The following is a 24,776-nucleotide window of genomic DNA, read 5'->3' on the forward strand; positions in this document are numbered from 1 at the left end:
GTTTGGAATAGGGAAGTGCGTGCTTCTTGTGTTATTACATTTTTGGACACCACGTGAGGCCAGAAGCTCCTCCCCGTTTAGTGACATTCTGAAGTCTGTGTTAACAGCTACGCTATTTTTAGCCCATTGGGTTATTTGTTAACCAACTCACTGCCAGCCCTAGGGTGTACGCCGTAAATAAACGCACTGTCACTCATCTGTTACCTCCTAGGTACATGGTGTGTGTCATACAAGTGTTATACATATTATTTATGCTCGTGTACATAAATGGTTAAACGACCTCACACACAATTACTGGATGCTGTGGTGTGTTAGTTATTAATGAAACATAGGGACTTGTTACATGCACTTTAGACGTGGTTCATGTAATTCTACAGACATCTAAGCTGTGGGGGCGGATAATGAGAAATTGGGTCATGTAATAAAGGCAGAATCATCCTGATTTCTACTCCTGCCATGTGTTATCTTTCCTGCTCTGCTGCCCCCTGCCTGTGAGATTATTCACCTGCACATTAAAGTGCAGCCAGGGAAGGAGATACTTGGTAATTACTAGACTCGCTAAAATTGTTTCTCTATAATGATGGCATTCTATCCTCATTGCTGTGTACACCAACTGTCCCTACTTTCCAGGTACAGTGCAGAGTTTTAAAGGTTTGTACCTGGAAATGTCCTTGTTTTTCAGTACAAATTCCACAATATAATTCTTATTTCTCTGCATGTTAGATGTATTTCTTGCAGTCTATTCTTATTCTGAATGCTTTAGAAGCTAATATTTATTTTAGAGGAGTACTTAAAATGTAGTGCTCTATTGATACAGTATTGCCTAGATTTACAACCTACCATCAAAATTTAGGCAAGTGTTCATGGCACAACACCAACAGAACTGAGTATACCATAAAGTTGTCAGTTGTGTATACTAGTAGTCAAATACTTCTAGTGTTGTGTACATTATGCTGGTTTGCATTAGTGGCAGACCACCTCCAGTGTTGAGTGCATTGACACTGGACACATCGGCGACTGAACACCCCCAGTGCTGTATACACTGCAAGTGTGCTCCCTTGTGACTGCACTGTTCTGGTGTGCACCCTGGTGGCAAAATGCCTCCATTGCTGTGTATTCTATAGTGACTAGAAAAGGGTTTGTGAATATTCGCACAGAAACACAAAGTAAGAAATATCTAATGTGGACTACATGTTTTATCCATATGTAATGATAATAGAGAAAAATATCTTATTATTATTTATGGATATTTTAGACGGTACTCCCCAAGACAATGACATGGGACAGCACGGTGGCTTAGTGGTTAATACTTCTGTCTCACAGCACTGGGGTCATGAGTTCAATTCCCGACCATGACCTTATCTGTCTGCAGTTTGTATGTTCTCCCTGTGTTTGCATCGGTTTCCTCCCTTAATCCAAAAATATACTAGTAGGTTAATTGGCTGCTATCAAAATTGATCAATCTCAGGGTACTCATTGAACGCATTTAATTATACACACATCAGCTGTTGTTAACATATCTGTCGTTTCTTTACTACTCTATAGTGATATTTTTCTGGTGACAAACCACCTTCTGTGCCAGTGCGCACTCTGGTGACAGAACACTACTAGTGCTGTATGAATGCACACTGGTGACTGAATAGCTGCCCCCACCATACTTCACAGTTGTAAGAATGTTCTTTGGTTGATGAACTGTGTTGTTTTTGCACCAAACATATCTTTTAAAATGAAGGCCAAAAGGTTCAAATTTGGTCTCGTCAGACAATAAGAAACTTTACACATGGTTTGGGGGGATTATATTATTTTTGAAAAATTTAGATGTGTGGTGTCATTTTTTTGTGAGAAATGACTTCCATCTTGCCCCCCTACCATATAGCCCAGATATGTGCAGAATACTACAGATTGTTGCTCCTGACAGAAATTCCTGCAGCTCTGTTAATGTTGCCATAGGCCTCTTGGCAGCCTCCATGATGAGTTTTCTCCTTGTCCTGTCATTAACTTTGGAGGGTAAATGGATTAACTTTCGCTTTTTGCAAGTCGCCGATATTCAGCTACTTTGTAGGGGAAATTTAAAGCGGCAATAGCTTTAAAGGGAAGTTGCCTTTAAAGCTATTGCCGCTTTAAATTTCCCCTGCAAAGTCGCCGAAAAAGCTCAAGTTCACTTACTTTTTTTTTCCATTTACTCCCTGATCTTGGCAATGTCCCTGTTCTGCCACATTTTATCCACTTATTGATGATAGTCCTCACAGTGTTCAATAGTACATGTAATGCCTTTGAAATTATTTTATACCTGTCCCCTGACTGGGATCTCATAACAATGAGTTACCATAGATGTTTTGAAAGCTCCTTGCAGACCATGGCTATCCCAGTAGGATGCAACCAAGGAAAACATTGAGTAAATCCCACAGGAACTAAGCACCATTATTTGGAGTTAATCACAATCAGTTTCATTGTTATATGTCAATTACCTATGAACATGATTTGAATGTGATTGGTTAAACTCTAAACACAGCTTACCGTCCCGCTATGAAATGGTGTGCACACTCATGCAAAGGGTTTTGTAGTTGTTCTTGTTTTCAATTCCATTTCCTAAAAATGTCTATTTTGTTTTTCACTTAAATTTTATTGCTTGAAAGGTCACATTAAAGGTAGAAAATGGTCTGACATGCTTTATCTTTATTTCAGACTCAATTATTATTATTTATTTATAAGGCTCCGTAGGACCGTATACAGAAGCAAGTAACAAACATATGAGGTAATACACATAAGTTGCACAGATGAGTGTGAGTAATGCTATGGGGACTCACACGGAGTGCAGCAAAATACATGACAGAATGACAAAAGGTAGATAGGACCCTGCCTGAGAGCACTTACATTCAATAGGGAGGGATGGTGAGAGAAAGTAGACTAGCTGGAGGAAAATGGAGATGACAGGCGAAGGAAGAGGAGGTGATGGATAAGCTGGCCAGGAGGGGGTAGGACTTTACACTACAAACACCTGCAATTCCAATAAGGGTGTGTAGACTTTTATATACACTGTGTATATATATATATATATATATATATATATATATATATATAGTTAGTGGTCATTTTATTAGGTATAGCTGCTTGTTAATGCAAATATCTAGTCAGCCAATCGTGACACCAGCTTAGTGCATAAAAACATGCAGACAGGGTCATAGTGTTCAGTTTGAACACCAGGGGGTAAATGTATCCAGCTGAGAATTTTCCAGCGGGTTTGAAAAGTGGAGATGTTGACTATAGCAACCCATCAGATTCTAGCTGTCATTTTGTAGAATGTTCTAAATAAATGATAGCTAGAATCTGATTGGTTTTTCAAACCTGCCGAAAAACTCTCAGCTTGATACATTTACCCACAGAATGGGGAAGAAATGTGATCCAAGTGGCTTTGACTGCGGAATAATTGTTGGTGACAGGTGGGATGCTGAGTATTTCAGAAACGGCTGATCTCCTGGGAATTTCACAGACATAGAATGGTGCGTAAAACCAAAAACATTCAATTAGTGGCAATTATGTGGCCAAAAAAACTTGTTGAGAGGTCAGGGAAGAATGCCTAAACTGGTTCAAGCAAGACAAGAAAGCGACAGTAACTCAAATAACCATGCGCTACAACAGTGGTGTGCAGGAGACAATCTTTGAAAGCACAGCACATTCAACCTTGATGTGGATGGGCTACAGTAGAAAACCACACTGGGTTCCACTCCTGTCAGCTAAGAACGGTCAACTGTGGCTCTAATGGGCACAGGCTAACCAAAACTGGACAGTTAAATATATTTATTTTTTAATAAATTAAACACTTTCCCCACCACCTTGTGTAAAAAATATATATTAAAAAAAGTTGAAAAATCTTCTGGATTCTAGTTAGCATTTATTTAGTACTTTTACAAAATAACAGGTAGAATGTTATTGGTTGTTATAGGCAACATCTCCACTTTTTCAAACATGCCATTTAGTAAATCTACCCCCAAGAAGCATTTTATAGAATAGAGGCAATCTGTGTCTCCTGCTATTGTGCAACTACATCATACGGCAATGCCTGTTTTGTATACAACACTTCTTGGGCAACCTTTGGTTCTCCAGCTGATCTGGAACTGCAACAGTGGTTCTCCGGTTGTTGTGAAACATAGTTTCATAGTTCCAAAAATAGCTGTAGATGACCAGTCACAAGTGCCAGAAAACCTGCAAAACTTCCTCTGTAAAACACTGTGGCCTGCGTGGGGGTATTGGCGCTGAGTAGCAGAGCTCTGAGGCTGCAACAGGATTGCTGCTCTCAGCAAAAATGGGGACCGGAGAAAAAAAAAAGAGAAGCAGTTTGCAATGACACCAACAGCACTTTTTCCATAGACAGTATCAGGTTTAAAAGTATTGTCCCTGGAAATTTTTGTAGTACAATTACTTTATTCTATATAATGAATACATGTGTTCACATTCTGTTCTTGGGGTTTTAGATGTTAATATTTATTGCATAGGAGCATTTTAAGTACATATATCCTATAGTAACCAAATGCTACAAAGCAAAAGCTATTACTATGTAGCTGAGATGGGGGAGGGGGTGTCAACATTGTACTGCACAAACGGGAAACACATAAAACACAGCTAAAGTAAATAACACATATACTATTTCGCAACACAAGTGCAATAAATCTATAAAATAACAAAATAACAGTGACTCTTCAAGTAACAGTAATCATATTTAAAAGCCTAACAATACACAGTAAGTGGACGTGCTGATGCGCCTGTGTCATTATTTATTTCCTACATCCCGGTCATCACCTCATCAGGGGGCCTAGTAGGGTCCCCTTCAACTGACTGTTGGAGTGCTGGGACCCTCTCCCATCACTCCCAAAATAAATAATGTAACGATGTCGGGCTGCACTATACCTACAGCCTAATGCTGGTTATCGCATCATAGTAATTAAAGGGGGAATTTGCTTCCAGCCTCTCCCACTAAATCCTACGTCAGGGTGTCCTCAGTAATGCCTGCACGAACATCGTAGCTCTAGTCCAGCGTGTATGCCCAGGGCTGCTTTTGGAGATATTATGTTGTTCATATGATACTAGATTTATGTATTTTAGTTATATGTCAGGACTTCCTTTCATGTGGCGTCACTGTATTCTCTGATTATGTGCAGGCAGTACAGAGGGCAGGCGGAACGGAGATACAGGAAGACAGGCTGTCTGAGGACCCCGTTGCTGTGCGGCGGTTGTTGTAGTTCAGTCTGACGGTTCCAGCGCGTGGAAGTTGCCTGTGTGTTGGGATTATCTCTCCGCTGCTGCTGTGAAGCTGCGGCTGTGGCCGCCCCCGGCGGGCGAGGTCGCCGCTACTTCCGGCTGTACGGCAGAGCACGGGCTATTCCGCGCCATGACCTCCGTCGGGGTGATGTCGCCGGCGGCAGCTACTGATTACTATGAGGAGGAAGAGCTGGAGAGTGCCGACGAGGAGGATGACCGCAGCTTTCGGGGCAGGGAGTCAGATGAGGGTGAGAGACCGTGTTGTGTGTGTGTGTTAGAGGACCCGGATGCATGCTGTGTACTGGTAATATTATGGTTCTGTAATGCACCGTACAGGGGTCCATACAGCATCCGTCATTAGTACTACCAGGACCTCCCACGCTGGACAGTAGCGCCTCCGTGTTATGAGCTGTGGTAACGGGAGGTTCCCGTGTGTACAATGGTGGGGCAGGGGCGGTGCTAGGGGGGAACTGACACTATGCTGTACCATGATCATGTTGTACAGTTAGAGATTGTCTGAATACTTGTGGAATTATCCTTTATCTGTAAAACACATCGTGCTGCACACCAGCTAGTATGCCTAGGAGTTGTATATACCAATCCTGCCTAAGTTTGATTCCCCCCCCCCAACCCACGATCCTAAGGACAGAGAGCTGTCATTCAGACCAGTAGCTTAGAAAGGAGATAAAGCCCTGGATCTGTCATTAATAAAGGAAAGCTACAACAGCCAAGACCTGTCATATCAACAAAGAGAATTGCCATTGCCAGCAAGACAGTGTTCCTTAAATTAATCATGAATACTTGTTATCCGGTGTTCACCTTATCCAGTGGGTTCCAGATGTTAGCTGCAGCCAGTGACAATTTCTTTTACTCCAGCCAAAAAAGTGTTGTTAATGGGTAACACAGTACCTGCATTTAAAGAGCTTGCCTCTGCAGGAGCTAGGGGAATCCCTTCTATCTGCTGCTGTCTGGCTATACTTTTCTAGCAGTGGTCCTTGCTGAGTGCTTAGCTCTATTGTTGTAAATTAAGTTAGGGTGAGAGACGTTAACGCTTATATTACTACCTTTTCAAATTTAGTTGGATGCTTCTCTGCTAAAATATCCAACTTAATGGGCTCTTCTATGTACGAATTTTTAAATTGTGCTTGAAATTATGGCTAATTATGCCACACTTTTTTCCACATACAGTTAAAGCAAACACTTGTGCGGATGTGTTTTTAGGTTAGAAATAACATAAGACCTCTTTTGCAAATTATATTTTCTAAAAACTGTATTAGCTTGCATGAATCATTTACTACATGCTCCTAACCTTTTACATATCGCTGTATAGTTTGTAGAACGTGTATGTACTTTACAAATAAGCACTTCCTGAAACTAAAGGGTTAGCTCGTGTAATGTGGTAGCACTCCATAGGGGCCAATTAAATTCGACCGCGTTATTCTAGGAATAACGCAGCCTACACACTATTACCGTTAGTACGGTAAAAGTGCGCAGTGTTATCGTTAGTACGGTAATTTTAACACTGATTTTTGCTCGCACCTTTCGGGGCCACAAGTAAAAATCCAGTTTAAAATTACCATATTAAAGATATTTGTAACGCAGTGTTAATCCTAGACTGACGTTTCCGAATTGAATCTGCCCCATAGTCTACTTACTTTTTTCAGTCCTTGGTTACATAACTTATATAATGTTAGATTTTTTTTCTTTTAATTTGTGATGATTTATTTTATTACAACTGTCTATAAGCTAGTAGTAATGCCGTCATTTTAGAATACTTATTTCTGTCTATCTGTATCTCAGGGTTGGCAGACACGTCATTGAAAAGTAATGCATAAATATGTTGTTGTTTACAGGGCAACTATCTTGAAAATGTAAAGATAAATCACTTTATTACAGCAAAACAAAACACTTTTCTATTTGGTTATTATAATAATATCTCAAATCTACAATGATATTAATCACACTTTGCTATATGCTTTAGAATTGTTACTAGATGATTTGCTGAATGTCTGTTATTGTAAAATTACACACCATCAACTGTCTAGCAAGTTTTCTTACTAAATCCAGGTATGCTGTCAGCAAATTATAAAAATGTATTTCCTATTTTAAAACCATTTAAAGGGAAAGTGATTGCTAAAACTACACTTTACGTTCATGAAAAATACATACCATTTAGATATTATTTTTTAAAAAACACCCTTTAAAGACATTAAATGTTTTAGTTCTCCATTGGCAGTCTTCTCCCTAAAAAGGTTTGTGACCATCTCCTTCCTTCCACTAATTAACCTGTTTGCTATGGGTCTCTCCCTCAATCCATCTCTCACAATTTAGGGTTCAGGGAAGACACTGATGTGGTTTCGCTATTTTAGAGGGAAGGTTTTGTTGTAATATTGTAAGGTGATTTGTTTTTGTTTTTTCTTTTTAATGATTTTTGTACTACACCTGTTGTGACATTTATTTTCTAATGCAATATATTTTATTCATGTTTCTATTCCTGTGTGGCTAATGAATTACTTTAATGTATATTAAACTGTTACAATCATGGTTATTTACTAACATTGCTGAAAGGTGCAAATCTGCGCTGGAACCATAGCGGCCAATCAGTAATTGGCTTTTATCTGTCTGGTGCAGGTTAGATCAGAAATAATCAGTCTGTTTGCTTTGGCATTAATGCAGATGTTCGTGTTCAAGCAATATTGGTGAATAAACCTTCATTGGAATTAATGCAGATCCTTGGTGTTCCAACAAATGTGTTGAATCCAAGAACCTGGTTTTCACCAATTAATTTACTATTGTTTAGATGCTTATCTTGCTGTGACAGTTCCATAATTTTATTTTTCTTTATGTAGATACTGAAGATGCCAGCGAAACTGATCTGGCAAAGCATGACAACGTGGACTATGTGGAAATGAAAGAACAGTACGTGTGAATTGTAGAGTAATGTGTCATTGTATCACTATGTTTCATTAATAAGGCTTACATATAGAGCAATTTTCTGAAATTTGTCATTTAGCTTTTTTGCATGGCCATTTCTACACTGTGTATACATGTTAGAGACATTTTCCTTTTTATTTAACAGTGTTAGTAAATCCCCTTTTTGTCTAATATTAGCACTTTGGTGTGGGGGCTTTTTTTCATTGGATCTGTCAGAACAAGACTTGCCTCAAAGCAAATCCACCTGGTCTGTCTAAAACATACAATCCTCTGTTAGTCCAATTTATCCTAAAATGCAATCGCATCCTAATTTAATCAATTCCGGTAAGCCAATCTGTTCTCTGCATGTAGCGGTATAAAAAAGCAAGCCTATCTGACATGTAATTTTTTAAGAAGTCAAAGACAACATTTTTAGATGGGTTTCAAGAAAGTAATAATATTTATTGAATAAATGTAATTATAATATATTTGCACACAGAAATTGAAATGCAAAACCATTCTAAAATAAAACTAATAAAACACATGAGCTGAACTGTTTTATTAGACTGTTTAAAAGTTTTTGGCATTGTTTACATTTTACTGTGTTTTTTATTATTGCCCACAAAAGCTAAAGTGTTTTATATGTGATCTGTTGTATAAATGCACTTAGTGACTTTCACACTTCTGTACATAAAACTTCTACTAATGATTTTAATCTTATTAACCTCCCTGCAAGATGTTAGCCCAACTCAGTTTTGTTTTTTAACCAAAATCCTCTCCACTGGTTGATATATGTGACGTAGTCCCTCTAGGGACGGCTATTTGTAATGTTGAGAGCTCAGTTTAAACTCAAATACAGGCGTGGACAAATTTGTTGGTACCCTTACAGCTTATTGAAACAATGCTTCATTTCTCCTGAAAAGTGATGAAATCGAAAGCTATTGTCTCATGTATACCTGCATGCGTTTGGTATGTCATAAAATAAAGCAAAGATACCATGAAATATTGCTTATTCTACAAAGATATTCTAATATGGGTTGGACAGATTTTTTTTGGTAACCATTAGAAAAGATTATTTATAATTGGATTGTAGCATTATTTCAAAGTAAATGCTTTCTTGAATAAGCATCACACATGTCATCAATCTTCTAATCATTCATTCATCCTATTTAAAAGGATAAAAGTAATCACTCTTCTGTTTGGTATCATCGTGTGCACAGCAATGAACATGGACCAGAGAAAGCACAGGATAGGGTTGTCTGAGGAGATAAAAAAAATAATTATAGACAAGCATGTGGCCATAAGAGGAGAATCGACCACAGATTAAACAGAAGGATAGTGAAAATGGAAAAAAAATTGCCAAGCAAAACTTCCAAAGAGATACAAACCGAACTCCAACGTCAAGGTCGCTGTCTGATCGTACCATCCAATGCTTTATGAGCAACAGCGGGCTTCATGGAATAAGTCCCAGGAGGACACCATTTTTGAAAGAACATTAAATGCATATTGACAAGCCACAATGCTTCTGGGAGAACTGTCCTTTGGATAGATGAGTCAAAACTCGAGTTTTTTGCCAAGTCATATCGGCTCTGTCCACATATGACAAATAAAGCTTTGAAAGAAAAGTACTCCATTCCTACTGAGAAACATGGAGGAGGCTCGGTTATGGCTTGAATCTGTGCAGGGCACAAGGAAACTCAAGACTATCGGGGTATTCTGGAGCAAAACATACTGCTCAGTGTCAGAAAGCTGTCTCAGTTGCAGGTCATGGTTCCTTTAACAGAATAATGACCCAAAACACACTGCTAAAAGCACAGAAGAAAAGATCAGAATAGTCCAAAGATTTGTTCTTAAGTGGCTTTCTGTGAGCCCTGATCTGAATCCTATCGAAAAAGCTGAAACATGTAGTCTGGAGAAAGGCACCATCAAACCTGAGACAGCTGGGGCAGTTTGCTCAGGTACAGTGAGACAAACTACCTGTTGACAGTTGCAGAAGTCTCAATGAAAGCTACAGAAATCGCTTGATTGCAGTGATTGCCACTAAAGCTTGTGCAACAAAATAATAGGTTAAGGGTCCCATTATTTTTTGTTCATGCCATCTTCATTTGTTTTATTTCAATTATTCTGTTTACTCAAAATTCAAATGTAAAGTCTGATTTCTATTAAATATGGAATAAACAGTGATGGATGCCAATTACCAGTCAGTTTCAAGTTATTTCAGAGAAAAATATTGTTGGTTTTTTTTTTTTTGTTTTTTTTTTTTGCATGGAAGGGTACCAACAAATTTGTCCACGTCTGTATAGGACTGCTCTCTTTTATCTGGGCCCATCTGATACAGTGTAATGAATAATTCTGACGGATATATATCCCAAACAAAATATAAATCCTTAAGGAGAAGAAAACAAAAGAACTGTTGTATACAAACATGTCTAATTGTTTTCTTTCACTAGGATGTATCAAGACAAACTGGCCTCTCTCAAGAGACAACTGCAGCAGCTTCAGGAAGGTAAGAAATCTTAAATTATAAGTTAAGGATAAGAGTGAAGGGGAGACATGTACTGTGTGTTTCATTACTAGACTCCACCTGAAACAAAATTAGTGTTGCATGGAATTCTTCTTTAACAAGTAAAATCCAAATTGTTAGTCACATTATATTGACCAGTTACTAGTTGCATTAATGTAAAATACTACATGTACATGTAAAATACTAAGGATCATTTCAGAGTTTTGTATATTTTTCCCGTATCTTAAATTAAAATTCAACAAAAATATTTTAAAATATATTTTACATATGTTAAAGCAACCTTCTTTATAAGATTGTCTGTGTGTGTGACTGCACAAGCTCTCCCAGTTTAGTATATTTCTTCATTGGTTCTGCTTTTCTTTCCCCTTATTCCTGGAACACAAAGCGGAGATAATGTTATGTTGGCTGATGTTTTATAAACTATTTGGTTATGCCATTCCAGGTATCTTAGCTACTTTTGAACAACTCCATCAACACACACATCCTCATCCTCCTTTACACCCCTCGCTATTTTATTCCCTATATTTAAACCTTAAATGCAAAAAGAGTGCTAATTTTGTTTTAAAATGTGCAAATAGATCCTATGGTTCTATCTTGCAAATATAACTTGTATGTGTAATCAATTGAAGTATACAGTATATGCTCTAGTATGTAACACTTGTGGTAGCTGGTACATATGTGTGTTCAGAATATGCCATCTACCATATATTTTTGATGGCTTCTCTTACTATTAATTTCTGGAATAAGATTGTTATTTTTATTGCTCTAGGTCCTAGCTTCCCAAACTGTGCGCCGCGGCTTCCAGGGGTGCCGTGGCGCTGTCACAGGGGTGCCGTGGACAGGAAGAAGAAGAGAAAGGAAAAAGCAAAAACCCCCAAAAAAACTACTTACCAATCCGGTGGCGCCCGGGACCCAGCATCCTCCTCCTTCTTCCTCGCTTCTCACTGAATGCCGGGCATGACGTCACGCCCGGCATTCAGTGAGAAGCGAGGAAGGAGGAGGATGCTGGGTCCAGGCCGCCGCCGGATTGGTAAGTAGTTTTTTTTTTTTTTTTTTTTTTATTTTTCCTGTCCACGGCGGGGGCACAGCGAGGGGCAGAGGCTGAGGGGGACAGAGCGGGCAGAGGCTGAGGGGCAGAGGCTGAGGGGGACAGAGCGGGCAGAGGCTGAGGGGGACAGAGCGGGCAGAGGCTGAGGGGGACAGAGCGGGCAGAGGCTGAGGGGGCACAGAGAGTGTGTTAGCTTCGACAGAAATATAATTGAAAAAAATATACATAAATAAATTCTTTTCCCTTGGATTTATGTGTATTATTTTTGTATACAACTAAATAAGTATTTCTGTTCTGACCTAAATACTTATTACGTCTTTTTGACTACTTATAAAACGGGACTGCTCGGTAATTATTTTGGAGGGGTGCCGAAAATCCCGCTCAGGGAGCTGCGAGCTGAAATCCAGCGAGACATTACCGTATTAACGTTAATATTTTTCGAGCGTGGGATTTTCGGCGATCCCGCCGTCAATTGAATACCCCCCTAAGGGTGCCGCGAACTGCAAAAGTTTGGGAACCACTGCTCTAGGTCATGTTCCCTGTTAAAGAAACTTTGTAAGGGCTTTTAGCGTTATAGTTTTTGTTTGTTGTAGATTTATTTTGCTTGTCTCATTCAAGGAGCAACAAATTTTCCTTGCAGCTGTCTCTGCCAAGCCTGTGATATCACCAGTGACTGCTGTTCTGAAAAAAACATACTAACAAATTTTTATCTACCCCTCTGTGCATCTTTGCACATCTAGAACAATAGTTCAAACAGGAATGGTGGTTATATATTGCTAGACTTTGGTGGTTTACATTTTACTGTCCCCTCAGTTGGTGGTTCTTTGTTTTCACCAGAACTCACACTCTCAACTACCAAGAGTTACCATTGTTATTTATTACAACGGATAAACTAATCTCGGTATTGCAATTTACTGCACTATACCCATGAGCATATTTAAAAGTAACGATGGGCTGTAACTTCACGCATTGTAAATATATAATAGATGTATTACAGCAACATAAAATAGTCACTACTTATTATCATAAATGTAAATAAAAGTATGCTATATGTAGTGTAAATTAATTTATAGCAATTTAACTATATATTTTTGTTAGTGTGTGTATGGATTACAATGCTTCCTTTTGCTTTATAAACAGGTACCCTGCAGGAATATCAGAAACGCATGAAAAAATTAGATCAGCAATACAAAGAGAGATTGAGAAATGCTGGTAAGAAAATGAAAGTACTTTTTTTAAAACGTTAATACGTTTTATAAAATCATTAGAAATATTTTCTATTGTTAGTTAATGGAGACCTCACATCTCGGCATATTAAATGTATCCAGCATATGAATAGGCAACTTATAAAATCATAGTTTTCTACATTTACAATATATTGCTTTAAGATTTACCTGTTTAAATGAGAAATTCATTGAGAGGGCCGCTCTCAAGAGAGCATTCACATATTCATGAACATGCTTTCCTCCCGCCTACTGGCGTTTCTCGTCTTCACCTTTTTCTTCCCCAAGTACCTCCTTATGTCAATACATGTATGCCAAATACCCCCCTTTTCAGTGATTAGTACGCTATTCCTTTAAATATTTTTATCTATATTTTAGTTTTAATAATACAGTAAACATAGAGTTTATACAATATTAACACTTTGTTTACTATACAACTAGTAACCGCTGTATATATATATATATATATATATATATATATATATATATATATATATATATATATATATATATATATATATATAATGTAAAATATCACAGTCCAGTAGTACACTGCCACCTAAATGATCTTATCAGTTCTTGTAGCTAAAGGAAGCATCAGAAATCACCATATAAGCAATAAAGCACTTTATATATTGAAAAAGTAACAAATGCTGGGATTTTTTTTATATATAAATATATTCTAATTTTGCTTATTTCTGGTTGCCTGTAAGACTGCTGAAAACACTGTATTTGAAAAAAATGTTCCTAATCTTCTTGTAGCAGTACAAGCAACGTAACACCACAGACCACAATGTTAGAAACTGTTACAAATATAGTTGTGTGAAACAAAAGTTTGGGCTGCTGGGATGTATCTGCGCCATGTAAAGATCCCAGGTAAGACGTCTGCCTCTGAGGAGTGTCAGGTGCTGGATCTGAGATGTTTCGGAAACGGCCTCCTTTCCAAATGGTCGAAATGATGCACATAACAAAATTCGTTTTTGGCTGATGCATTTGTGCACTTTTCAAATAAATGAAGTGTTTGTATTCTTGATATGTGTATGGAAAGATCCACATAAATTTGTGTTTTGTTTTTTTTCTTCATGAACTTTAAGCATAAGACTATGAATATTTTTTAACGTGAAGTGCGTTTCTAATTGCAGCATCTGTTTGACAACTAGTGTTTGTTTTTATGTATTTTTTTGCATTTTTAACACATACTTACTATAAGTTTTTAGCTACATCTTTTGCACCCAGATAACCAACAGCGCCACCTATTGGCAGTACTACCACTGCCAACTTTTTTAATGTTTTTTGGTTCAGTCATATTTGAGCATTGTGGTTATATGCTGCACTTGGTAGTTTGTCCTTTGCCTTTCGACTACATATTGTTTCGGAAAATGTAACTGCCTGTGTGTGTACATAGTGAAATAGTTCTTTCTTCAGTAGCCCCCCCTCACCCGCTGCCTATTAAGAGACTGCAGTTGCTCTCCTCCATTGCCAGTTGTTTTTTCACTGCTGCATGCAAGAAAGCTCAACTATATCCCGTTCGGACTATATACCCCTCTTGTGTACGCAGCATGGAGAGTAATTATTACATACATCTACCAAATATTTGATGCCCAGGAATGCTGCCACTTGGTAGATACTCTGACATCTCTGAAGAGGAGAATTCTACAATGCTGCACTACTTACACAGAGTGCCTTCTGAGCGTGGCAGTGCAATTAGCCGATAGAGAGGCACAGGATGGGGTGTAAGGGAGCAGGTGTCTCCAGAATTGCATGGGGAAAGTCTCTACTCACCTGGAGAGAGACGCTGGGCCTGCAAACAGCATGCGAGACAAAATGTTAACTTAACAATTAATATTTGCAACTCCAATTACAAAACACTATTGCAGAATTGATGCCATAACCATAACTACATTATTGTACTACTTAGATGGGGATATAACCTCCCTGCTTATAGAGTAATAAAAATATGTATGTAATAAAATAAATCTATTGATGTCAACATGGTCTTTAAACTTGATTGAATTAGAAATAGACAGTTATCGTAACTGTTTTCACGTTTTTTTTTTCCTTAGTTGGTGCATTTCTTGCATGTAATTAACATGCAGAAAAATTTGTGCCATGTATTTCAGTATAATCCTTCATGTGCACAGTACTAATGGACATATAATCATTGTCTCCTTTTTTATACTTAATATATTCTAATTCTTTTTTTATTTTTTCAGAGCTCTTCTTACAGTTGGAGGTAAGCGATGTTTCCGACTCTTACAGTGTAAACCCAACTATCATTCTTATTAACTATTCATAGGGACGCAGTTAAACCCTATGTATTGCATTTCAGACAGAGCAGGTGGAAAGGAACTACATCAAGGAGAAGAAAGCAGCTGTTAAGGAATTTGAGGATAAGAAGATTGAGCTGAAGGAGAATCTGATTGCAGAATTGGAGGAAAAGAAGAAAATGATTGAAAATGAGAAATTAACGATGGAGTTGACAGGAGGTATGGTCAATCTTAGCCTAAAATATCTTCCTTAAGAATCTAGGAGCCTTTTTTGCAGCTTACTACATTGTTCAAACAAAAGTTATAAACTGGTTTCTGTGTCATCTGCTTTGAGTATAAATGAGCTTGAGCTTAATATTGGTTTGAGGCATCTTTCGTGTGTTGTATGAATGTATCTCATTTTGAGGGTGCTGGGTAACTTAGTGGTGGTCTATGCTGTATTTTTTATTTAAACGTTTTCATAGTTAAGTTTTTGCCTTTCCTTGTACTTAAGGATAACCTATTTGTGCTTGGTTAATAACATTGTACAAAGAGCAATGATCCACTATAAACACTAGCAACTAGATATCTGCTTTTAATAGTCCAATGTAGACAGAGTGGTGACGCTAATATCCATTTTCTGTGGGTGACTGTGCATGTGTTCTACTTGCGCTGTTTTAGGAAGTAAGCCCTACGGTATACACAGAATGAAGAATTGCCCTATCCTTATTCAACCACATTGGTAGAGAACCTGCCTTAAATTCAGCTATTGTAGTAATCCCTGCTTACTGTTACGTTTTTGTAAATCTGAGTATTTATGGTGTTTCTGTGTCTATTTTAACTACCCACTTAAGAATTTATTGACTTCAAAGGTTGCATTAACACCACTACTTGTTTACAGCCATAAAGGAGATTATTTACTATGTTTGCATTCGGGTGCAAATTTGTACCATGCCTTAGCGGCCAATCAGACATTTACTTTCCTATCTAGCGATGTGCTAGATGAAAAGCTAATTGTTGATTGGCTGCTTTCATTTAGTGCAATGTAAGAAAATGTTTATATAAAGCTTTAAAGCGTATTATACATTCTTATATAAACTCAACAGATAAGAAAAGGGATATAAAACATATTAACAAGTGCTGGGAATCAATCTTAATAAAAACGGAATAAAAAGCATGCCAATAAAATCCTAATAAGGACTTGGAATGGTTATGCAGTGACCAATCTGCAATTCGCTTGTCTAATGCAAGTTAGACAATGAAAACAAATGTCTGGTTACATAACCACTTTCCTCACACTGCTTTTGTCACTCTGGAGGCATTTGATGATCATGTCTGTCTGTGTGTGACATTTATTAACTTTTGTTCCCTTACTGGTTTTTGGATGTTTCTGGGTAACAAGTTTCTGAGTGAAATCCCATACCTGTATTTAAAAGGTTCAGGGGATTAACAGATATAGTGCATAAATAATTTCAGATAAAGCTGTGTTCACAGTGAGAATATCCTTTTCATATTCACCACAGGCTTCATGTCCGTATTCCTATTGAAGGACACTGCTGTATATTGTATATGTGTGTGTGTACGTACATTTATTTTGGATCGTTTTCTCACTCCAGACAACATGTGTTTTTAGAGTTATTGGAAATTTTTAATAACATTTTATTGATCCTGAACTCTTTTATAACATATATATCTATGTCAACAGATTCCATGGAAGTCAAACCTATTATGACTCGTAAATTGCGACGTCGTCCCAACGATCCCGTGCCAATTCCTGACAAACGGAGGAAACCAGCTCCTGATATCTTTTTGTCTGATAATTTTCTGTAAGGGTGTACAGAGATTGAGTTTGCCTGTGTGTATTGTCTGCCAGCTCTTTATAATCTCGGAATAATAATGTTCCAGTCCTTAAAAATGAATGAAGGACTAAAATATATATTTTGTTTCCAGTTATATCTTAGATTAAATCATACTGCAGTATTCTCCAAAGTTTAAGAATCTCAATTAAGATTTTTTTCCTTTTTTTTTTTTTAAAAATTTGAATTATCCTTTAATTATTATGGAATGAAAATTAGACCTTTTCTCATCTCTCATATAAAATGTTATGCATGCGGAGTAGGCATTGGACCTGATTCATTAATGAGAGCAATGCAAAACAAGGAGTAGTAATTTTACTCCTGGACAAAGCATGTTACAATGCAAGGGGTACAAATTAGTTTATTATTTTACATGTAAGGAAAATCCTGGCTGTTTTTTCATGTAGCACATAAATACTTGATAGCTTTATTTTTACACTAAAATTTAAAGTTGATCTAGGACATACCCTTTCCCAACTATAAATCTGTCCCCACATTATAAATTGACCTCCTCCTACAGTACAACATGGTTTTGCCAAAGTGCAAAATCACTCCCTTTGTGTTTGAGGTAACTAATTCCTCAACTTAAACAATATCAGTAGAAAAATAAACCTAAGTCTGTAGGTGAAGCCATATACTTCTCGGTCAACAAATGCAACATTTTTTATTAGCAAGCTAATTTTTAAAGTTTTAACTATACACATGTTCAACTAATAATTTTGCAGATATTTTCTCCCAAGTTTTTGCAACCTATCATTCTGAAAGCTATTATCCAGTTTAACCCTAATACATTATGCATTGGGCAATGCTTACATCAAATGTCTTGTTATCGAGCTGTTAAGCTGTATTTGCTTCCTTCCATTTGCATGTGGTGTTACTTATTCATCTCATGTATTTAACACCAGGGGCAGGCTGGGCTGGGAGGCACCCATAGTGGGCTACCTTGGGCTGGGTCACTTGGCCACCTGCATTTTTTTTACTTTCAAATAGGCTGCCGAGTCGAGTCTTGTCCCCTGGGCTGAAATTTGCCAGCCCTCCCTTGTACAACACGTTCTATAGTAAAACACTGATCACCATTGCACCTGCTTGTTGCTTAAAGTTTACATAGAAATGCCAAAATGCAGGGTTCTAGATATATATTTTAAAGACAGCAAACACTAAACGTCTATTTTATTATTATTTTTTGGCTCGGTTACTAGTAACTTTCAGTTGAAAAGTTTTAGGAACTTATTTGAAGGTATGAGATTAGGGAATGTTTATTGTGAAATTCTTTTAGTACCACACTTCTGTTGGTAAAATGTTTCAAGAATTTGTGTGAATTCTAAAGCGTAATAGCTGATAGCAGAGAGTAGTAGTGTGCATGCAACAAGAGCACATGAAATGTTTATTTTTTTGCAAAAAATATTTTTGGGGAAACTTCAGTATTTTTGATTAGTAAAACATATTTATTTATTTTTTTACATATATTTTCAACCAGTGGTAGCCCTTTAAGTCACATAGACTTTTACGACTAGTATACCTTAACTCTGCCTGCAGACTGATGCGTTTTATATAATCAAACAACTCATTGGTAACCTCTAATATCGTTATCTAGGAGTCACTGTTTCAGATGACTTTAAAGTCAGGTAAGCAATGAGAAAGGGAAGTCAGATACTTGGTTGCATCGGGAGAGGAATCAGTAGCAGAAAGAAAGAAGTAATAATGCCACTGTATAGGCCATTGGTACGGCCTCATCTAGAATACTGTGTTCATTTTTGGAGGCCATATTTCCAGAAGGATATAAATATATTAGACTGTACAAAGGAACACTACTAACATGGTGCATGGCCTACAGCACTAAACTTATCCGGAGAGACTAAAAGATCTTAATATGTATAGTTAGGAGCTGAGAAGGGGAAGTGGGGACATAATAAAAACTTTCAAATGTATTAAGGGTTTTACAAGGGGCAAACATTCATAAAAGGAAGAGAAGTATTAGGACACGCACTGAAAATGAAGGGAAGTTGGTTCAGCGGAAATCTGAGGAACATCTATTTCACAGAAAGGGTAGTGGTAAGTGGAATAGCCTCCCATCAGAGGTGGTAGAGGCTAATACAGTAGAGCAGTTTAAACTTGCTTGGGTTAGACATAAGGATATCCTTATAAAGAACCAAGGAATAAATAGGGTTTGAGGTTACCTTAGGTTAATAAACAATGGGCAGATTAGTTGGGCCAAGCGGTTATTATCTGCTGTCAAATTCTATGTTTCTATAATAATCCCGAGTAAGGGACCCATTATTGCTTTTATGGGACTGTCCGTTTTCTTTCCAAGCTTCGTTTCAGTTTGCCTTAACATTTCCACCCCAGCTTAATTATCTGCTTACAGATGAGCAAATAATGGAAGACTTAAGGACACTAAACAAGGTAAGGGGTGATTTAGCTTCCTATTTCTAATGTCAGTGTGCCTCCAAATGATGATCACTATGTTTTTTTGTTTCTTTGTTATCTAATTTATCCCTGTAAAAAGGAATATAAATTAAATGCATCTAAGCAAAAACTTAACAATGGAAGCGGGGTGCTGTGAGTTTTGTGAACTACAGTTTATTTGCCCATTTTCCTGGGGCTGTTCTGGAAGCCATGTGTGGAGAGTAAGAGCTAGAACTTGTAGGCTCAAACACCTCACTAGCATGATTTCACACAGCAAGGTGTACGTCCGAAGACTTGTACCGTTGTTTGCGGGAAGGGTTGGCCGAACGTGCTGTTATTTTATTATGTACTGTCTACTTCTTCCCTCCTCACTGCTCCAGCTAAAAAATTGTACTTCATTACTTCTATTGGCCTGTTACACACCACTATCTACAAACTTGTACTTGCCCCTTTAGTCCTTTCTTCTATGCTCCTAGCTGGCTTCTGCACTTAACCCCCCTCAGACCATTGGTACAATATAACTCCATGTAATTTTTTTATCACTTAGCTAAATGAACATACATGTAATTATTAACACACAAACCATACATTCAGTTAATTCCAGACAAAGACAGGGACACTTCTTAGTAAAAGAATTAAGAAGGTGGTTTAAGTTACATAAGTGGCCGATGTCATTCCATCCAATTTCCTTCAATAAATTTATTCACAGATCTGTACAGAGAAATCTGCTAGCAGATAAAGGCCAATCATTATATCGAAAGCTTTGTTTTGATATAATGAACCTTTTTTTACTTTTTTATTGTTATAGAAAAATAAATAGCCTGCTGGCTCAATTTACATGTTTGTTTCTTTTTGTCATTCTTTCTAACAGTTAAAATCTCCTAAAAGACCAGGTAAGTTACATCACAGAATAACAAACTTCATACTTTGTAACAATGGCAATAGCTCTTTTAAGCCTTGTTGCTATTATCAATGGAAAATTAAGCACTATATGATTTATTTTAACTTGCTAAAGTTAAAATAATGTGGTAGCATAAAATGTTTAGGAAGGAAAGTACACTGTCCCTTTTATAGTACATCTTTATGGCCACCAGCTGAATTTGTCAACACTTAATGTTTTTTTAAAACCACAGACATTAAATGCACTCTGCAGCTGTTATATAATGTAAATATTGTCCAGATAACAAGTTGAAATCTCTTGCTACCTATTTTTTAAAGGATATAAATATAATTGCACTAAACTTTAATTTACTGGAAATATACTTTTTTGATACAATGAAGTGCATATAAAAACTGACATACTATTGCGGTGATCCTTCTATATTGGTTTTCTTTTGAGTGACATTCCCTTTAGTCATGAAAAAGTGGAGGGGCGATCTAGATGCAGACAGGAACGTTCTCACTAGATGTGATTTTATTCATGTTAAATAAAACATAATACAGCATTTCTCTGTGGCTCACATAGTTTTGTCAGGAACTGATCTGTATCCAAGACAGGTACCCTTTAATTTTGGTAAACCCACTCTGATATTTTTGTATGTTTATTAGAAATGGTGTACAGTTTGGTGGTTTCATAAGTTAACCCAACGCAATTGGAAAAGTCATGTAAAGTTTAGCTATAAAAGTTTCCTGACCCATTTCAGCTGTCCCAGACAGGAAGCTATTGAGATGTGTTTGTTGCTGCCACGTAGAAAAAGGAAATACACCATCACACTTTTACATAGAAACAGTCTCTCTCCTATTTCTCATTCCAGACTAATACAAGTTCTGTGCCCCAAACCAGATTTTAAATTGTAGGCAGAGTTGGTTTACACGGCAGTATTGTGTGAGTGCAATCCCTATTTGGTTTTTTATGTGTAGCTTAGGAGTATATTTAATGAACTGTGGGTTTGAAAAAGTTGCCATGCTACATATAGCAGATTCTAGTTGTCATTTTGTAGAATGCACTAAATAAATGAAAGCTAGAATCTGATTGGTTGCTATATGTGGCATCTCCACTTTTTCAAACCCACCGTTCAGTTAATATACCCCACAGTCTTGATGGACTTTGCTTTAGTTCTTGTGCATTTTCCTTTTTAGTATCACCGTCAACTCCTGAACATCTTCCAGCAACACAAGCAGAATCTCCTGTCCAGCGTTTTGAGGCTCGAATAGAGGATGGAAAGCTCTATTATGATAAAAGATGGTAATTGTTTTATTTTTCATCTGTACTGTTTTTAGTGACAATTGTATAAACAGAAATTTAAGAAACATTTTGTGAGAGAAGAACCTTTGAGCCTCTGGATAAATGGCTGCACATAGGGCCCCCATGGTGAATGGTGCCCTTGGCTTGCTGAATTGTATCCTACTTGTTGGGGCTCAGTAGCCTTAAAGTCTTTTTATTGGAAATTGGTATAAAGGAAAAAATGGCATGTGGGAATGTTGCAGTTATCAGTACAAAGATTACAGGATGTTAGACAATCGTAGGTACAAACCAAAGTAAGAAGAGGCAATGGTAAACTACATTTACAGAAAAAAAGGGAAGGTAGGCAAAACTATGGCTGCGTAACAATGCAGTCTTGGGTGTTGGTGCCCGGAGCCCAGGGCAACCATGTGGACTAGGTTCCAAAGAGACAGGGGCCATCAAAGTTATCAAGCGATGGGGTACCAAGAGAAGGAATAAGATAGTAGACCCCTGGCGTGTGATCAGAGCCAACAAAGAGATTTGTGCGTGGATCGCTGGTGGTGGATATGACTTTTGCGATATTTACGAAAAAAAAATGCCACAGTTGGGAGATATTGGAAAAATGTGTTTGGGTTAGGGTATATTTCTTTCATTTCTGGATAAGAGGAGAAGCCCCCAGAGGTCTATGTCTGATCCAAGGGGAAAAGGAGATGTGATTGTTTCACTACGGACAACATTTTGAGGCAAAGTTTCAGAGAGTGTTCATTGAGTTCTGACAAACCGGTATCTGGACCTTCCTGTGTATGACAGATCATCCGGCCTGTTCCTGATGAGGGGCAGAGTCACCTGAAGAAAAAATAAGTGGGAGGGGGCAACATAACATAGAAAACAATGCAGAACAATTACATTTTAAGACATTTAGCCATTAATTTTAACAAAATAGCTGACCCAGTGAAAGTCCTTAAGCACAGTAGGCAGTGTAAACTAGGCCAGAGAGTTTAGTGGTGCCTCCACGGAAATTATGCTTTCGACCATTCGGGGGATGGGGCTGATGGAAAAAGGGGGTTCAATTCAATAGGAATTACAATATTTGATGACTGACACCAGCAGAGCAGGGTTGTTTTGAGGGCGGTGAAAACACCTTGATCAACTGTCAAACAGATTCAAGCTGACCTTCAGACACCAGGTACAACAGTTTCAACTTGCACCATCCGCTGTCAAATTAATGAACAATAGTTATACAGCTGGAGGCTCAGAAAGGCTGCACTTCTGAGACATAAAGCCCGACTGGAGTTTGCCACAATAGAGAATGTCTTGTGGCTTTAGGAGCCCAAATTAGATGTTGATGGTAAAGAACATCATCACTATGTTTACAGAAAACAGCATGAAAAGAACAGCTTCCCTAAAGTCACCATGGAGGAGATGTTTTTAGGTAACTCCTGCATCTGACACTGGGGGGTAGATTTACTATGCAACGGTTCTGTAAAACCACTGATTTCCAGTGCTTTGAAGTTATTTTCTTCAAACAGCAATTTTATTAAAGACAAAACCCGGCGGGCTTTGTCTTTTATTAAAGTGTCATTTTAAAAAATGACTTCAAAGCACCAGGAATCGACGGATCTGCCGCCATAGTATATATACCCCAGGGTGTCTTTAACATGTTCATGGCACCATGAAATCTGAAGATTATCAGCCCAGTTTTGTAGCACAATGTTCAACCCAGTATCAGAAAGCTGGGGCTCTGTCTTCCAGCAAGACAATGACCCCTAACACACTTCAAAAAGTAACCAAGAATGGTTTTGGACAACACTGAAGTAGCCAGCAATGGGTCCAGATCTAAATCCCATAAACACCTGTGGAGAGATGTGAGAGCAGCAGTTGGGAGAAGGAGCCTTCAAATCTTTGAGAACTGGAGCAGTTTACATGCAGTTTGGTCCTCTCTTCTTGTGCAGAGAGGTGCAGGAAGTTCATCCATGGCTATAGGAAGCAACTGATTGCAGTTATTTTGACCAAAGGCTGTGCTAGCAAATATTAAGTCTAGGGTGTTAATAATTTTGTCATTGCCATTTCTTTTATAGTTTAAAAGGATATACAGTATTAAATTCAGAGTGAAAAAAAACAAAGGTTCTGTATATTAACAGAGAAAAAATGTGAAGACCAAATACTGTTAATTGTGTGTTAACATGCCCAAAGATATAGGCACCTTTGCACTGACTGTATATGTTGGGTATTGTACAAATTATGAACAATCTTAGAGATTTCAGACTGCCAGCTCCCAACACCGTCCTTATGCCAGAATGCCTTTGTTGAAGCTCCTCGAGTGTATGATACCATAGCAAGATTGATAAGGGGGTTTCAAGAGGACCTAAGTGGATTAATAGAGACAACTATTTATTTCCAGGCAAGCTAAACAGACGTAGTGACGGCATTATAGAAATGTGGAAAATACCTACAGCGTGAATGTTGTTAAAAAATCCTATCAAAATAATAACATAAGTAGAAAGCAAAACAGAATAGGATTAATATGACTGTAAAGAGGGTGAAACCTATACAAATTGTGTACTCTTGATCAAAAACCCCAAAAGATATACCGTATATACTCGTGTATAAGCCGAGTTTTTCAGCACATTTTTGTATGCTGAAAAAGGCCCCTCGGCTTATACACGGGTGAACTTACCTGGTGTCCGGTCCCTGAGCTGTTAACTCTCTCTCTCAGCCCCGCAGTGGAACGCATGTGCGTTCCACTGACAGGAAGTTTTGCATTTGTAACAGAAATGCCGAACTTCCTGTATGTGGAATGCACATGCGTTCCACTGCGGGGCTGAGAGAGAGATGTCAGGACTAACGAGGGGAATACAGCTGCTGCTGAACTGATTGAAGAATCAGAGCATAAAGTGAAGGACTTTGAGGACCAGTAAGCTTCATTCTTCTTCTTGAATCTCTGGGGATGTTGTTGTGGATCTGTGGGGTGACACCTCTGTCACAAAGGATTACGCCTTAAAAAGGGATACCCCAGGGTTGGCTACCAGCGCATCTGAATGGTACTGTACTATGTGTTATGTTACATGTGTAACTTAATCCTTGCTTAAAAGCTTTCTTGGTGCTTTGCATTAATAAACTTATGTATTCTCTACTTTCTT

General features: G+C 37.9%; 1 protein-coding gene across 3 annotated transcripts in view; it reads left to right on the plus strand.

The window, feature by feature from the left end:
• The first annotated feature begins 5,183 nt into the window (after positions 1-5,183).
• The window catches only part of SUDS3 (SIN3A corepressor complex component SDS3), a 29,714-nt gene continuing 10,121 nt past the window's right edge, over positions 5,184-24,776 (plus strand). For 2 of the 3 annotated variants that reach the window (XR_012678056.1, XM_075178540.1), the window contains exons 1-10: positions 5,185-5,504; positions 8,106-8,175; positions 10,620-10,675; positions 12,882-12,953; positions 15,178-15,197; positions 15,294-15,450; positions 16,916-17,011; positions 19,408-19,469; positions 20,344-20,365; positions 21,552-21,657. Coding sequence is in view for 1 of the 3 variants with exons in the window: in XM_075178540.1 (XP_075034641.1) it covers positions 5,387-5,504; positions 8,106-8,175; positions 10,620-10,675; positions 12,882-12,953; positions 15,178-15,197; positions 15,294-15,450; positions 16,916-17,011; positions 19,408-19,469; positions 20,344-20,365; positions 21,552-21,657 (779 nt within the window). In the remaining 2 variants the exon portion in view is untranslated. Of the gene's footprint in view, positions 5,505-8,105; positions 8,176-10,619; positions 10,676-12,881; positions 12,954-15,177; positions 15,198-15,293; positions 15,451-16,915; positions 17,012-19,407; positions 19,470-20,343; positions 20,366-21,551; positions 21,658-24,776 lie in introns of all 3 variants that reach the window. The other variant, XR_012678057.1, reaches the window with a different exon arrangement.

Source organism: Mixophyes fleayi, chromosome 1, assembly GCF_038048845.1.
Source record: "Mixophyes fleayi isolate aMixFle1 chromosome 1, aMixFle1.hap1, whole genome shotgun sequence".
NCBI lineage: Eukaryota > Metazoa > Chordata > Amphibia > Anura > Limnodynastidae > Mixophyes > Mixophyes fleayi.